This window comes from Pseudorca crassidens, chromosome 8, assembly GCF_039906515.1.
Source record: "Pseudorca crassidens isolate mPseCra1 chromosome 8, mPseCra1.hap1, whole genome shotgun sequence".
NCBI classification, from domain to species: Eukaryota; Metazoa; Chordata; class Mammalia; order Artiodactyla; family Delphinidae; genus Pseudorca; species Pseudorca crassidens.
In genome coordinates, this window is record NC_090303.1 from 96,160,585 (window position 1) to 96,176,039 (window position 15,455).

The window sequence follows — 15,455 nt, forward strand, 5'->3', positions numbered from 1 at the left end:
GGGATGGTGGCGTCGGGTCAGGGCAGTGACAGCCCCAGGGAGAACTCTGATGAGTCCCTGCTTCAAAGAAGGTCACTGTAATCCCTTTGCTCCCAATACCTAGAACTACAGAGGACAGTTCTCTGTCCTTCCTGCACCATGGCTGGATCTCAAAGGCACTGTCTGCAATTAACATGTCCCCCCAAACGAGAACCTTTTACTTTTCCCCCCCACTGAATACAGCTCTCATTTTAAAATAACTTTACTTTGAATGGGTTTACTTTTCCCGTCTCTTATCACCTTGATATTGTACATTTATTCATTCAACATACAGAACTATCAGGCACTGTTACGAAAGGAGACCATACCAGTCACCTTCTACACTTGTACTAAGGTGATTCTATGCGTTACCTTGCTGACTCACCACACCAACCCAGTGAGGCAGGGATTATTAGATACTATCCCCACTTAAGACAGCAGGATAATGAGGCCTGGAAAGATGAAGATGAAGGACAGGAAGTTAATATGCCAAATTTTTGCATTAAGTAAGTGGCGAGGGTGGGATTCAAATTGGCCCAAAGCACCCCACCTGAATCTAAATCCTATCCTCTTTCTACTGTATCATTCTCTCTCCTCTCTGGTCTTTACAGAGGAAATGGCCCGAATAAGATATCAAGATCTTGGTATAGGATGACAGGCCTGATTCAGAAGCCCACTCATCAAGAGCAAACATCAAGAAATGGAAAAGAAGAAAGAAGAGAACGCCAGTGTGCAAAGCGAAGGCAAGAGAAGGCTGGGGCGCTAGACGGTTCGCACATGCAAACACCCTGCAGACAGGGGCGCTCCGTGGGAAGGATCAACTCCCTAAGTGGTAAGTTTTAACTCTCCTACATGTCACTACTAGTTGAAAAGTCAGGTCGAGCCTTGTATGCCTAACTCTCAATGACCCCAAGATCATTGAATCAGGGGCGGTGACTTAAGAAAACAAAAACGCTGATAGGTCAGAGCTGGCAGAATGAGAGGAGCTCAAGTCTATGAGACTTCACGTTCAGAGAAAACAAAGGGCTGGAGGGAGAACCAAGGGAAGCCACAGTGGAGCAGAAAGGATAGCCAGGGTGGTTTAGAAGGCAGGTCCGGCACCTGTGACCACAGTACCCACTCCCAGGAGGCAGTATGAAACAGCAGAGATCGGTCACTTCTGCCCAAAGATCAGGAGTTTGCTTACTTTGCTCAGCCATTAGAAGTCAAGGGCTCTCTCACACCCTGGACTGAATTCTCTCTGGCAACTGAGAAATAGACAGTTCTAGCTTAAAGTTTTGACTTTCTGCACTCCCCACCCTTATCCTCTTGCTGAGCTAATGGCATGTGTGAGGCCTGTCCTTACGTACCTGAACTCCTACTTCTGGTTTTCCCCATGGCTTCCCACGCCTTACGTAGCAGCTCAGAGTAGGCTAAAGGCTGCTGGACTATTGAGGGCTTAACTCCTTGGAGTGCTATAGCCAAAGCAGCGCATTCTTTGAATATAGAGCTGCTTTGGGACCCTATTGGAAAGGAAACCATTCTGCCTTAATGACATTGTACGCTAAAGCCCCCTTCCAAGTACTCTTAGGCCTACGCAGCTGGGATCAGCGCAGCAGCCAATGGGCACAGTAATCTGGAAATGGTCTCACCGAATAGCTGTTTGGGCTTATAGATCATGGCAGTCCTAAGAGCAAAACAGCCAGAAAGCCCGTTAAGAATCTACTTGACTGGAGTAACGAGTGAGGTTGGGGGCTGATCTAAGTGAAATGAACATACCAAAAATCTCTGTCCCCTACATGAGGGATTCTTACTCTGTGCGTGTGTGTGTGTCTGCAGCGTAGAATATTTTGGCATTCTTTGAAGTCTACAGAGAGGCATAAAGATTGACCCACTCAGGAAAAAAAAAAAAAAGATTGACCCACTCAGCCTTGGACTCAGAGACCAGGAGAACACAAGGTTTCCCTGAAAATATCAGAAAAAAATATATATAGGCGTGAGAAAACACACAGGCCTGAGACATAGGCTTAGATACTTACGTACAAACACACACAAGTCCTGGGGAGAATGCAGGAGGAACACACACCTTGGGAGACATGAACTCAGATAATGCATGGAGGAAAGACCTGGACACGCTGTTTTAGAGATGCACGTTCCCAGGCCCTAAGAGACGCCCTCTTAGGGAGTCAGAGGGAGGAAGGAGAAGAGGGAGGGGCCGGCGCAGGGAGAAAGGCAGAGAGGGAGCAGGACACACCCTTCCTCATAAAGGGAGAGACAGGTAGCCGTCAAGGCAGAGAAATTAACATGGAGGTCTGACGATGCACATGCAAATACAGACGGACACAGAAACTCAGAAGTTCAGAGACACAGACTGGCCAAGAGATGAACATCAACAGGGGAAAGATCGGCATGGGTCCGGCTCAGGTAAAGACCTGAAGAAATACTGGGGAGAAGAAACACCCAGGCAGGTGTGAGAGACCTAGCCGGGCCCAGGAGAGGCCCCGCTCTCCGCTCTCCTACTCCCACGCCCTCGGGTGGCCCCCGCCGGCCGCTGTCCCGCCAGCCCCGGGCTCCCCTCCCGGCCCGGCCAGCACTTCCCAGCTCTGACGCGGGCGCTCCCTTCACACCAATGAGGCTGCGGCGCGGAGGGGCCCCGGCCCTCCTCCAGGAAGGTGTGTCCCTGGTTTCCTCACCTGAAACTTCCGAAGAGAACCAGATCCCTCCCTCCCGGCCGGGCGGGGCGGCTGGGCAGCCGGGGCCTGCGCTGGGGACTGCCGGCCGGCGCCGGGGACCCGAGGGGACTCTTGGGCCAGGACAGCATGTGACACTTCCCAGGTGGGTGCCCTCCTCCCCCGCAGCTCCCGTCTCCGGGCGGGCGGCTGTCGAGCCCCGGCGGAGGTCAGGGAGTGGCGGGAAGCGCCGGAATCTAGGCCTTCACCTTGGGGCCAGCCCCGGCTGGGTCCGGGGACGACGCAGGCTCCGGAAAGGGGGGGCTGGGCAGATAGGCAGAGCTCGGGGTGTAGGACCGAGTACCTTGGTCTGGAAGAGGAGGGAAGCTGGACGAAAGGTTCTTGCCTGGAAAAATTTGCTTCCGGCCTGGTCTCCGCCTTGCAAACGGGCACCCTGCCCCTAGGTGTTCCGCGGGCCGGTAATGAGGGCTCGCTCTTCTAAGTCTAGGCCCTGGGGAAAGCTAACCCCTATAATAAGGAATGACTGAGATTCCCTTTGTGGACGTACTCCCTGCCTGGAGATGTTTTGTTGCCTCCTGTTTTCTTAACCAGGCCTGGGCCTTCCTTCCCTTATTTTCCTACGAGTTCGCATACTGTGTATGTCTGAGTACATAGCTCTTCCCTGTTAGCCGAGGTGCTTTAACCTGTAAAAACCGCTCCTGCCCTGTCCTCCACCCGGTTTCCCCACATATGGGGAGTGCTTCCAAAGCTTCACGTTGATCACAACATTGCATTCAGAACTCGGGGAAGTGGGAAGAGAGCTATTCAGAGTTGGCGTGCTAGAACACCCTGCTGAGGTCTAGTATTGAGCATTATTCATAACCTCCCTCCAGCAAGACTGTCCTAGGAGAGCCCATCCCGGTGGGTGCCCCTGGATTCTCAGATCTCGGCCCCTCCTCTCCTTCCTGGATCTGGGATTCCCAAGACAGATTTGCCCTCCTGTCTCGCAAGGAGTGAGGAGTGAACTCTGGCTGGGACTCTTGACAGACAAGGGAGGGAGAGTGACTTTCTTTTGTAGCTTCTTCCCCCATTTGCTCCCGCACTGCAGTCCTGGGTCTTGCATCCTTGGCTACCCCAGAAATCTCAGCTCCTGGCTAAACAGCTCCTAATGTGGCCCTTTGTTCAGACTTCCTGGTTTATCTACACCTGGGCCCCGGCAAAATGGGGGTCATTCGTTGACCAATCTGTGGGCCTGAAACTGGAGACATGTCCGTCGAGGGGATTCTTGGGGGGCTGGGGAGGGGAAAGGATGTGGGGTGTCAATTCTGAGTGAGACTGTCCAGCAGTAGGAAGGTCTGTCATTGTCTTGGTGGGAAAGAGAGAGAAGTCAGGAGGTGGGGGAAGGAATCCCTCTTATCAAAAGGATACAGTGGTTCTAAATATAGTCGAGAGTCTTTATAGATCAGGGGTCCCTAGAGCGCATGGCTGTCCACAACGTGGTCTCTCCGGGGTTGCCAGTCGCTGCATTAAGCGCTCTGTGTGTGGGATAGACAGGAACATGTCATTCATGGTGTCTGGTGTGGTCAGTCACTATGTGGTAGGACAAGAACAGGATCAGTGTTACTCAAGTGTCACTCAAGTGGTGTCAACCCAAACAGATGATTTACAGAATCTGGTGTAGACAGGGGTGAGTCACTCACCATGTCTGTGGAGTAAACAGGAGCTGGTCACGTGCAGTGTCTACAAGGTGGACCAGGACAAGGTGACCGTCAGGGCCTATGTTAAGGACACAAACCGGTCACTCACACTCACATCTGTGTGGGTGGCACCAGGGCCACAGGTGGGCTTGTGGGGTATATTTCAGCATTGCCACTAATGATGGTCTGTGTGAGCCCATCAGGGCTACAAGGCAGTGGATGATGTGATATTTTCAGACATTAGGGGTAGATAGAGGTTTATTACAGTTTTCACTCGGATGATAGGGCTTTCCGGAAATGGGTAGAACACAGGTCTTAGCAGTTAGCGGTCCAGAAAGCTACTCTTATTTTGATGTCTTTGTAGCACTGAGGGCAATAATGTGGAACAGTGAATGGTGGCATCCATCTATGTGGTGATCTTATGTTTGAAATCAAAATGAGAACATTTCTTTTGATTTGGTGGGTATTTTCCTAAAATAGCATATAGGCGATACAGTGTAAATGCAGGAGTATTGTAACCTCAGGAGTATCTCAGTGACTTGTGGTGTAAGTGAGAATATTTGAAACTGACACTGCTAGACAATCCAGGAAGCATGGTCCTCAAATGTGGACCATGACACTGGACGCTGGATTGAAGAAGAAGCAGTGTAATGGGGGTGGGAGACAAGGAGGAGGGATATCTTGGAAATACAAACTGATGTCTGGTGACTGGAAATGGACAAGAGCTAAGGTACTGGGGGCTCTAAGGGGACTATTGAATTCTGTCACACGCTGTGTCAATGGGGTGACTTGGAGCTTTGCCTTGAAAGAAGTCGCATGTGAACAGGGGCAGCAGATGCAAAAATGACCCTGGTCTGGAGGGAGGCCGGATCACCGTGGTACCATGCTCTGTCTTTGCCTGTGCTCAGGGAAAAATGATTATTCACCCCCAGTGCAGAAGGCGATGAGGAAGTGACTCTTACAAAGCGGGAAGTGCAAAACAAACCTCTCTGCTGATGCCCTTCCGTGAGCAAAGCCATGTTTTGCAGATTTCCTTTAGCTTTGTCATGTTCTAGACTCGTAATGCTTGACTGTCATAGGATTATAGGACCCGACCACGTGTAGGGACATGGGGGCCGAGCCGGTGACCACCAGTATTTCCAAAAGGGTAAAGGTAATGTTAGAAATAGTGTCAGTGGGGTTGCAGGAGACAGACACACATGGTGTCACTAGAGTGGAACTGAAGACGTTCGAGTAGCACATGCTGTCTGTGGATGTAACCTGAATATAGCAGAAATACGCTGGTGTGTTTAGAGGCTGCTCGTTTTGAGGACATGAGAGCGTCTATGAGTACAGGGCCGGGACGGTACACGTGCCAGGGAGGGGAGGCTACGGGTTTAATCACAAGGTCTCCTTAGGCAAGTGGGAGCCAAGTTTCAGAAAGTGTTTACGGTGAGCAAGTATATTATTTAACATGTGGTTGGGAAAACAGGGTCACGTCACAACAGTATCATCTGTAGTGATTATAGTGTTTTGTACTTAGGGCTGGATGTAGGGGCCACATCACACACTGTGTCAATTAACTGGAAAAGGACGTAAAAGCCCTTCTACACATTACGCTTGTGTTAGACACGGCCCTTTACCCCATAGAGATGGGTATCTGTGTCTATGAGGTGACCAGGAGCTTGTCACGTACTACAGCTGCAGGGTGGCTAGGGAAGTACCCATGTGGTGATGTCATGCTCTCCTGCGTAGAACCTGCAAGAGTGGTTTATTTTTATTTTATTTATTTATTTTTATTGATTTTGGCTGCGTTGGGTCTTCGCTGCTGCGCACAGGCTTTCTCCAGTTGCGGTGAGCAGGGGCCGCTCTTCGCTGCGGTGCACAGGCTTCTCATTGCAGGGGCTACTCTTGTTGTGGAGCACGGGCTCTAGGTGTGTAGGCTTCAGTAGTTGCGGCATGTGGGCTTCAGTAGTTGTGGCATGTGAGCTCAGTAGTTGTGGCTCCTGGGCTGTAGAGCCCAGGCTCAGCAGTTGCAGCACACGGGCTTCGTTGCTCCGCAGCATGTGGGATCCTCCTGGACCAGGGCTCAAACCCATGTCCCCTGTACTGGCAGGTGGACTCTCAACTACTGCACCACCAGGGAAGTCCCTGCAAGGGTGGTTTAGTGTGCGTGTGTATGTATGTATGTTTATGCAAGTGTGTATGCACGTGCACTATCACAGGACAGCAGGCCTTTGGGGCAGTGGGTTTCCGCTTTAAGCCTAGACCAGACAGGAAAGGTGTGAGTCCAGGTGCAGCTGTGAGTTCTATAAGCCCCCAGGGTCTTCTCTGCACTAGTGACCGGCCAGCTTTCTAACAGCTGGACTTCTGGTTGCTTATGGTAGACTGAAGTGAGAAGGCCCTGGTTTGAGTTCACCTGTACATTTGCTTAGGAAACTTGAGCAAGTGTGTAGGTTATCTGAGTTCAGTTTCCTCATCTGTAAATTAGGCGAAGTTTTCTATGTGTCTCTAAAAGTCCTTCCAGCTCAGAAATCCTGTATTTCTCTCCTACACGTTCTCTCTTTCTCTCTCTCCAACAATACTTACAATCCCTGACATTTCTATTACCATCAGTGGTATCAATGCACTTTTTAATTTTTTACGTTGTCGTGTTTAATCTTTATTAGAAGTCCTTGGAAAGTGAGTGCATTATCCCCTTTCTAAAGGTAAGAAAATGGATGTTCAAGTAAATTACATGATTTCTACAACTGTGTGAAAATTATCAGGATGCAAGAAAAAGTAGAACTAAAAGTTGGACAACACTCTTTTAACTCTGTGTTCTTCCTTTCTTCATTTATCCATGCAGTGAATCTTTGTTGAGGGACAGGTAAGCCCCAGGCAGAGGGGATTGAGCAGTTAAATATGGCAGTGTCTGTGTTCTCGTGAAGTTCATGGTTTAACCTAGAAAATAGACACTAAATTTGTAACTACAAGTGCAGTGAGTGTGAGAAGAAGTAAAGGGTTCTCTGAGCAGGAGAGTAGGATTCCAAGTAGAGAAGCAGCACATGTGAAGGCCTACAGGTGAGAGAGGGAGGTGCGCCGAGGGGACTGAAAACCGACAGGTGTTGACAGGTGATGAGTCTGCTGGAGAGGAAGGCGGAAGCCAGGTTGTGGAGGGCATGTAACCCACAATGGATATTTGGGTTTCATCCCAATGGCAGCAGGAAGCTACTGAAGAATTTAAACTAGAAGTGGAGCTTTTAAGGATCACTCAGGAGCTGGGGCGAGAATGCCTGGGAAATAGGGGAAGAGAAGCCGTGTGGAGGCCAGCGGCCAGCTGTGCCCCATGTGCAGTGGCCTGGGTACGAAAGGGCGGCAGGGTGGACCAGGCTGTAGCAGCGGAGACGGAGAGAAGTGGACGGACTCGAGGGATACTCAGGAGGCGGGGTCCATAGGACTTGGTGGCTGATTAGATATGGGGAATGCGGGCCAGGAGGGAAATAAGGATTTTATTCTGTGATGGAAAAATATTTATTGAGTGCTTAGTATGGGCCAGGTATTGTGTATTAGGTGTAGACAGTTGAGCAAGACAGATATTGTTCTTGATCTCGTGAAGCTTACCGCCTCTTGTCTGAGATAGATGGTAAATCAAAATACGCACGTAACTATATAATTGTAATTGTATAAATGCTACAGAGGAGAAGTAAAGTGAACTCTGGTTGATACGTGCTACAAAGAGGAGCACAGTAACCCAGGTAGAGGATTGGGGAACACTTAAGGGGTTACATCAGGAAAACGTCTCACGAATAACAAGAAAGAGTACTTCTAATGTCAATTTTGTGTCCAATGTAGTGTCATGCTGGCAAGAACCACCAAAATAAGCATCCCTAGAGTCTTGTTTGGAGTTAACAAGTTAAGGTTGTAGGAGAGATGGGCAGAGTGGGGCTACTGAAGCCCAGCTAGAGGTAGGTGAGATGTGAGGATATGAAGACCGCAGATGTGAAGAATTCCACTTACACACTGGAAAGACGAGAAAGACATGAACATGCTTAAATTCTGGTGGGATGCTTCCAACAAAGAAGGTGAAGGTATGAAAGAATGAGATAATCCACGGCATCAGGTCCTGAAAAGGCAGGCTAAAGAAGGTGGCACTTAGAGAGGAGGGATGCTCTTGCATTGTCAGAGGGGGAGGGTGGACACGGTGAAGTGTGGGTCTCTCTGAATTGCAAGAAACTGAAGCAGTTCCTCTCCGCTGGTTTGTAAATTCTTTGCAAGGTGAGAAAGAGAGGTGGAAGGTCAGTAACGTGGGCAGTAATGAGAAGAGTTCACACGGTTGGTGGAGAGAAGGGGAGAGTAAGATAGTGAGGGGTACACAGTTTGATGGCCCTCATTGAAGTGGGTACCCATCGTATCTGCTCTGGTTCTCATCTAGTAAGTCTAGTTATCGTTCCACTTTCCAACAGCTGCCTCTATAATTGAAAAACAATTTTTTTGTTAATTAGTTACAGGCTCTGCCAGACACTGTGGAAAATAAGATGAGTGAAATCCAGACCCTCTGTAAAGGAGGTTACACGATGCTCTAGTACCTCAGATGCTGGCCGTAATGGCCAGACCTGTTTTAATCCCCTCTGCAGCTTAGGTGGAGGATACCCTCCAGACACTGCCTCTCTGGACTCTTAGATCTAGGGTGTGTCACTCACAGTGTCTGGGAGTTATACGGAACTGAGTCACTCTTGGTGCCCAGAGAGTAGACAGGGAGACACTACGACATAATACAATCTAGAGGGTAATGACCACTGGGAATGCTTGGTACCCTTTGACAACGGTCTTGTGCCCTAATGTAATTGTTTATCATCTGTCTCTCTCACAAGACTGCAGGCTCCATGAGGACACAGTCTTTGTTTGCCTTGTTCACTACTGAGAGGGTCACTTGGTAAATATTTATTAAAGGAATAAATCAGTGACAAGTTTTATAGAGGCTATTGCTTATTTTGTGAAATACTTTTTGTCTCAAAGAATGACAGTAAATGGCACCAAAGAAATCATCACACACTTGTTCTCTATGGTCTGTCCCTCTGATAAATAAAAGCAGAAGAGGGGATAGAAAGTTTGTCTCTTATTCCTCTCTAGGATTCAGCCCTGATGGAAGCTGAGGGGCCCCAACACGGAGCGGCGACCCCCATTCCTGCCAGAGTGGAATTCAGTACTGTCCTGGCAGCTCCCATGAGAAGCAGGCAGACCCCTGCCTTGGGGCCTGAAGCTGAAGAGGGCGCGGACCCACCCTATCAGTGGGCAGAGAGACACGGACTCTTGGAGACCCAGCAGAGACATGCAAGGGATGTGAATGACTGTGCAACTGCCAGCATGACCTCTTTTCCCATCGAAGCCTCTGCAGATGTGGAGACCGAGCAGGAAAGCCTGATGGCTGGGGCCTGTGACACTCCAGAGCATCAGGAGGCAGGGCCCCAGTGCCCAGCGGATAGACAGGCAAGGCCGCCAGCTCCCCCGGAGCTCTGGGCCTGCCCCAGCCAGGGTGAATATCTAGACAGGGCCTCAATAGCCGGTGAACTGGGTAGCAGCGTGGAGGTGGAATCTAAACCAGAGCTCCCTTCTTTGATATTGGAAACTGGACAAGCCGAAGGAGAGGAGGGAACTTCCCCAGACACCTCTGCCCAGACCCGATGTGGGCCTTGCTGTGAAGAGCACCCTGCGGAGACCAACCAGCCGCAGGACTCGGAAAGTGGACCTACCAGACGGGAAAGTCCAGAGGGAGAAGGGGCCGTGTGTCTCCAGACGGCCGAGGAGCTGGAGGGACGGGGACTTCAGGGGGAGGGAGCTCTGCGGGAGGATGTTTGCTCTGATGGGCTTTCGGGGGAGCTGATGGGAGAGCAGGTTAGCGGAACAGAGGAAGAACAGAGACAAAAACGGCAGCAGATTCAAGACGATGTGTTGCTCGCAGAGCAAGGAGAAGGCAAGGGCTATAGTGGGGAACTGGGAGGTCTGAGTTCTGGTGGGCGGGACTGGAGGGCTCACGGCCACAGGGATCTAGAACAAGGGGAACAGGAGAGCGGGGAGTTGACGGGGCCAGAGGAGAGTAACAGGGATGCCCAGTATGAGGAGAATGAAAGCTTAGTGGGGAAATCAGGGAAAGTGGCTGGAAAGCAAGAAGATCAGGGTCTACAGGGGAAAGCGATGCCAGTAGAGGAGCAGGAGGAGAAGGCAGGGTCAAGCGAGGACGTGGGCAGTGGGCGTGGGGACACCCTGGGGGCAGGGGGAGAAGAGAGGCCTACAGAGGAAGGAGGAGAGCGTGATGCTCCTGCCACACTGGCGCTGGTAGCCCCTGAGGTCTCTTCTCCCCGTGACTTGTTTCCAGATGCCTGTTGTCCCACAGCCAGGATCCCCGGGACCCAGACAGAGCCTCGGGCTGAGGAGCCGTCCCCTGCACCTCTGACTCCTACCCTGGAGCTAGTAGGACGGTCCCAGCAGCTCACTTCTTTACCTCATTCCTTTCCTGCCGCGGAGTCGCCTGACCAAGAAACAGCTCAGTGCAACCCGCGAGTGGGCTCTGAGCTGGGGGAGGGGACAGCATCCAGCCGGGGAGAGGAGGGGGTCTCTGTGACCCCTCCAAGGACAGCAGCGTCAGCCCCTCCCAGCCCTCCTGAAGTCTCCCCCGGCATGACTGCCTCATCCTCTGCGGGCCCCCAAGTCGCCTTCCCCAGGAGGGAGCCCTGGGTTGCTGCATGTTCTCCAGAAACCTCCGGAGCCTCTCGACCCACCGACAGCCCATCTCCCTGTGGGGCTTCTGAGAGCCCTGCAGCTGCCCTCCACGGCCTCCCCTCAGCAGGCCAGGCCAGCCCTCAGGGTCCCCCAGGCAACCGCACCGGGGCGGCCCAGCACCGGAGGGGCCACTCCTTCCCGGGCTCTCACGGGACAGAACCGACTCGGGACCTGGCGGGAGTATCACTCTCCTTCTCCCACTCAGAGTTGCCCCAGAGACCCCCCAAAGCTGCCATCTATGGCTCTGTGATCCCAAGAAGGGCCAGGAAAGGCGGAAGGGACTGTACCATCATTCCGGGATCCTCGAGTTCGCTACCCGCTCCAGGGCAGGACTCTCAAGGATTGACCTCAAACCCAGCAAGGCCCGGCAGCCCCCAAAGCAGCCAGCCGTGGGCCTCCACACACCCCTCGGCGTTTGCCCCAGGATCTCCTGCCCATGGCCCTTCCCCGCCCACTGTCTCCGTAGATGAGGGGACCCGTGAGCCTCCACCCCCTCCTGCCCCAGAGAAGAGGCGCGTCCGCTCTACGGTGGAGGGAGACGGCCCTCGCTCTGCCGTGGTCCCCACGCAGAGACGGTATAGCCATCCTCCGCTGGCCCTAGGTTTAGGGCTGCACGGCCACCCCAAAGGCCCACTGCCCCGAGTTCCTGACCCCCTTGTGGCAAGGCAGCACCGACACCTGCCCTCTACCCCGGACACCCCCGACCATACTCAGACCTCTTTCTCTCCCAGGCAAAGATACAACAAGCCATTACCCCCAACTCCCGATTTGTCTCAGCCACACCCTTCTCCTGTTTCTTCTTTGAGGAGCTCCAGGATCTACAGGCCTCTCCCCCCTCTCCCCGCTCCTCTCCCCCCTCTCCCCGCTCCTCTCCCCGTCGTGAACCCTCCTACTGAACCACCACCGTTACCCCCAAAGTCCAGGGAGAGGAGCAGGCTCACCCAGGGGGGACTCGGAGATTCAGGGGGTCAGGCCAGGACCAGGCCAGTTTGTCAAGAGCGGACCATCTCCACTCCCCATTCTGCGGGACGTGTCTCCTGGCCTCCGGCCACGGGCAGATCGACCGACTCTTCGTCTCCCGCCAGTAGGAGTAAGAGTGAAGTGACCCCTGGCATGGCTTTCAGTAACATGACAGCTCTTGTAAGTCCCCCTTTCCTGACCGCCCCCTGGACTCTGGAGGTCCAGGGACCCACCTCGGAAGAGCCTGACGTCCCTGCCAGAAGATCTTTCAGAAGGACCTTCCCCCAGGAAGGAGCCAATGGCCTGAGGAGGTCGGATCTAGGCCGAACAAGGCAGCCAGAGAAGCCCAGCCATCCCCATCTGGAGAAGGCGTCCAGCTGGCCTCACAGACGGGACTCAGGGAGACCAGCAGAGGGCAGCAGTGGACAGGTGGGGGTCCCTAGTGAGGGGTCGAGTAAGCACAAGGACTGGCACCGGCAGGGCCTGCGCAGACCCTCCATCCTACCCGAGGGCCCTAAAGGTGAGTGAGGGGCAAGGACCGCGGTGACATTCGTGTCAGGCCGAGCTCTCTCCAGCCCTTCCTTCCTCATCCGCCTCCTGTCCCCCAGCCTCCTGCTGGTTTCGCTCACCCACCTACACAGCCCCAATGCAGGGGAAAGTCCTTGAGACCCTCTCTGAGCTCACGGTGGTGCCCTTTCTTCTCCTTCCCCTCTGTCTCCATCCATCACCCAACCATGGGGTGCTTTTATTGTGTATCTCTTTTCCCCAAGATTGTTCTGAACCTCCCCCCGCCCCACTCCGCCTCTACTTTCCAGTTACAAAGACCTGCTTGATGTCCTTCCAGTAGAAGAGAAGGCATCTTCTACTTGTCCAGTTCATGTTCTGACATGAGGGATGGGGACAGACCTGGTACTATTGTCCTCAAATGCTTTCGACTTCGGCACTGTCCTCTCTCACAGGTTCCCAGTTGAGCCCTTTTACCCACCTACCACCCCCCACGCCCCACACCGATGCCTGCATCTCCCACTCTAGATCTTATGTTCTTTGGCTCTCTCTGAATGCCCCTTCTGAAGTCCCAGTTACTTTACCCATTTCCATTTTCCGACACAGGAGGTCCAGCCGTGGAAAAATCCCCTAGCCTTTCAGATGCCATTGTTTTTCGGTGAGTCACCCTCTGTCCTAATGGATACTGTTTTACTCTTTTTTCTTAGGCTACTGAGATTTTCATTAGTTGACAAAGGTTCTGGGACCCTGTCTTTTCCAGGGTTAAGGAGGGGAAGAGACAGACCCCAGGTTTCCAGGGTGTAGGGAGACTTTTTATCTATCTGCTTCCGTCAACTGAGTCCAACTCTCCCATCCCTATATAGGCCACTCGGCCCCATGAACTGAACCCCACCCCCGTAAAAAAAGCTTGACATCCAAAGAAGCTTCAAACTACCCAAAAGTGGGTCAGGCTACAACTTGCCTCTCCAGGGGGTTTGGCCCTGACGTTCAGTGGTTAGAGACTGTCTTATCTGTAGTCACCTGGGGCTTCTCCGTGTCTGAAGGCCAGCAAGCACCACGGAGCCCTTCTTGACTCCACAGGGAGAAGAAGCCAAAGGAGGTGATGGGGGGCTTTTCAAGACGTTGCTCCAAGCTCATCAATTCCTGTGAGTAATTGAAACAGAACTGCGGACCCACACGAGTGTTCTGCCCAAGACTGGAGAGGGGTTCCTGGCCATCAGCCGTGGGGCGGGGATATCTGTAGGGAGAGAGGGATGCCGGGAGAGCCAGAAGCAGCTCGGTGGCTTCTGTTTGTGCACCTCAACTCCGCAGCTCCCTAATTCTGTCCCTCTCCCATGCTGCTTCACCCCTGTAGCTCAGCTGCTTTACCAGGAGTACAGCGATGTGTTTCTGAACAAGGAGATCCAGAGCCAGCAGCGGCTGGACAGCTTGACAGAGGCACCGGGGCCCGCCTCCCCCCGGCAGCCCCGAAAGGCCTTGGTGTCCTCGGAGTCCTACCTGAAACGCCTCTCCATGGCCTCCAGTGGCTCCCTCTGGCAGGAAATCCCCGTGGTGCGCAATAGCACTGTGCTGCTCTCCATGACCCACGAAGACCAAAAACTCCAGGAGGTACCTAGCAGGGCAAGGTGGGGCAGGGGAAGAGGCTACAGGAGGGGAAGCAAAGTGCTCTCGTCCTTATCTCCTACTCCCCTCCGCCACCATGAGCGGGCTGTCCCTACCACATACTCACCACACACACGTATTCACCACACACACGTGCACCCCGTGACAGTGAGTCATCCCCATTGAATTGCTTTCTGAATGTCACCGCTCTCCCTCCTCTCTACCTCCTCATGCCATTGTTCATTAACTCCTCCCTGTTATTGGTTTGAGCTCGTACAAAGTGACCATGCCCCTGAATTTGTTGGGAGGAGTGTGGAGTTAATCTAGTTAATCTAGTTAGTCTAGCTTCAGGCTAGACTAAAATTTCCTTCTTCAACCAGGGTTTCAGTCTACACTAAAGTTTTCCTCTTCAACCAAGGAGCATGCAGGGGCTTTTTGTTGGGTCCCTTGAAGAGTGGCCCTTGCAGCTGTCCTGTGATTTTGGTCTTCTAGAGGCTTTTGAATGACCATCAGTCTCTGCTTGGTCCTCACTTCCAATAGCAAGACCATAGGAAAGGCTGTTGGTCTGATGTTAAGTTACTACCATTAATATGTTTTACGTGGAGAGCTTATCTTAATAATCAATCTAAAATATGGGTTAAAACCTTTCTTCCTGGGAAGACAGTATGGCACGATGGAAAGGCATTATGGAACAATGTTTAAGTATTTATTTTAGGTTCTGGCTTAAATAACCTGGATGTGAAGCCCACTTTAATATTTGCTAGCTATTTAACTTTGGCCAAATTACTTGATCTTTCTAAGTTTCTGTTTCCTCATTTGTAAAACTGGGTTGCAAAGAGCTACTGGGAGAATCAAAAAAAAGGTAAGTTCCTGTTCACAGCAGTACTATTTATAATAGCCAAGACATGGAAGCAACCTAACTGTCCATCAACAGATGAATGGCTAAAGAAGATGTGGTATATGCATACAAATAGACTCACCGACATAGAAAACAAATTTATGGTTACCTGGGGTGGGAGAGAGGATAAATTAGGAGCTCGTGATTAACAGATGCACACTACTATATATAAAATAGATAAACAACAAGGACCTACTGTATAGTACAGGGAACTATATTCAATATCTTGTAATAACCTATAATGGAAAAGAATCCGTAAAAGAATATATATATATGTGTGTGTATGTGTATATATGTGTATATACCTGTATGTGCATGTATATATATATATGTACAACTGAATCACTGCTGTACACTTGAAATGCTGTAAATCAACTACACTTCAATTAA

The 15,455-nt window shown here is 51.7% G+C and overlaps 1 protein-coding gene across 7 annotated transcripts in view; it reads left to right on the plus strand.

Annotated features, from left to right (window-relative positions):
• Positions 1-2,716: 2,716 nt before the first annotated feature.
• The window catches only part of ARHGEF5 (Rho guanine nucleotide exchange factor 5), a 46,161-nt gene continuing 33,422 nt past the window's right edge, over positions 2,717-15,455 (plus strand). For all 7 annotated transcript variants that reach the window (XR_010945674.1, XR_010945675.1, XM_067747280.1 and 4 more), the window contains exons 1-5: positions 2,717-2,832; positions 9,455-12,581; positions 13,172-13,223; positions 13,646-13,710; positions 13,920-14,173. Coding sequence is in view for 5 of the 7 variants with exons in the window: in XM_067747280.1 (XP_067603381.1) it covers positions 9,467-12,581; positions 13,172-13,223; positions 13,646-13,710; positions 13,920-14,173 (3,486 nt within the window). In the remaining 2 variants the exon portion in view is untranslated. The remainder of the gene's footprint in view (positions 2,833-9,454; positions 12,582-13,171; positions 13,224-13,645; positions 13,711-13,919; positions 14,174-15,455) is intronic.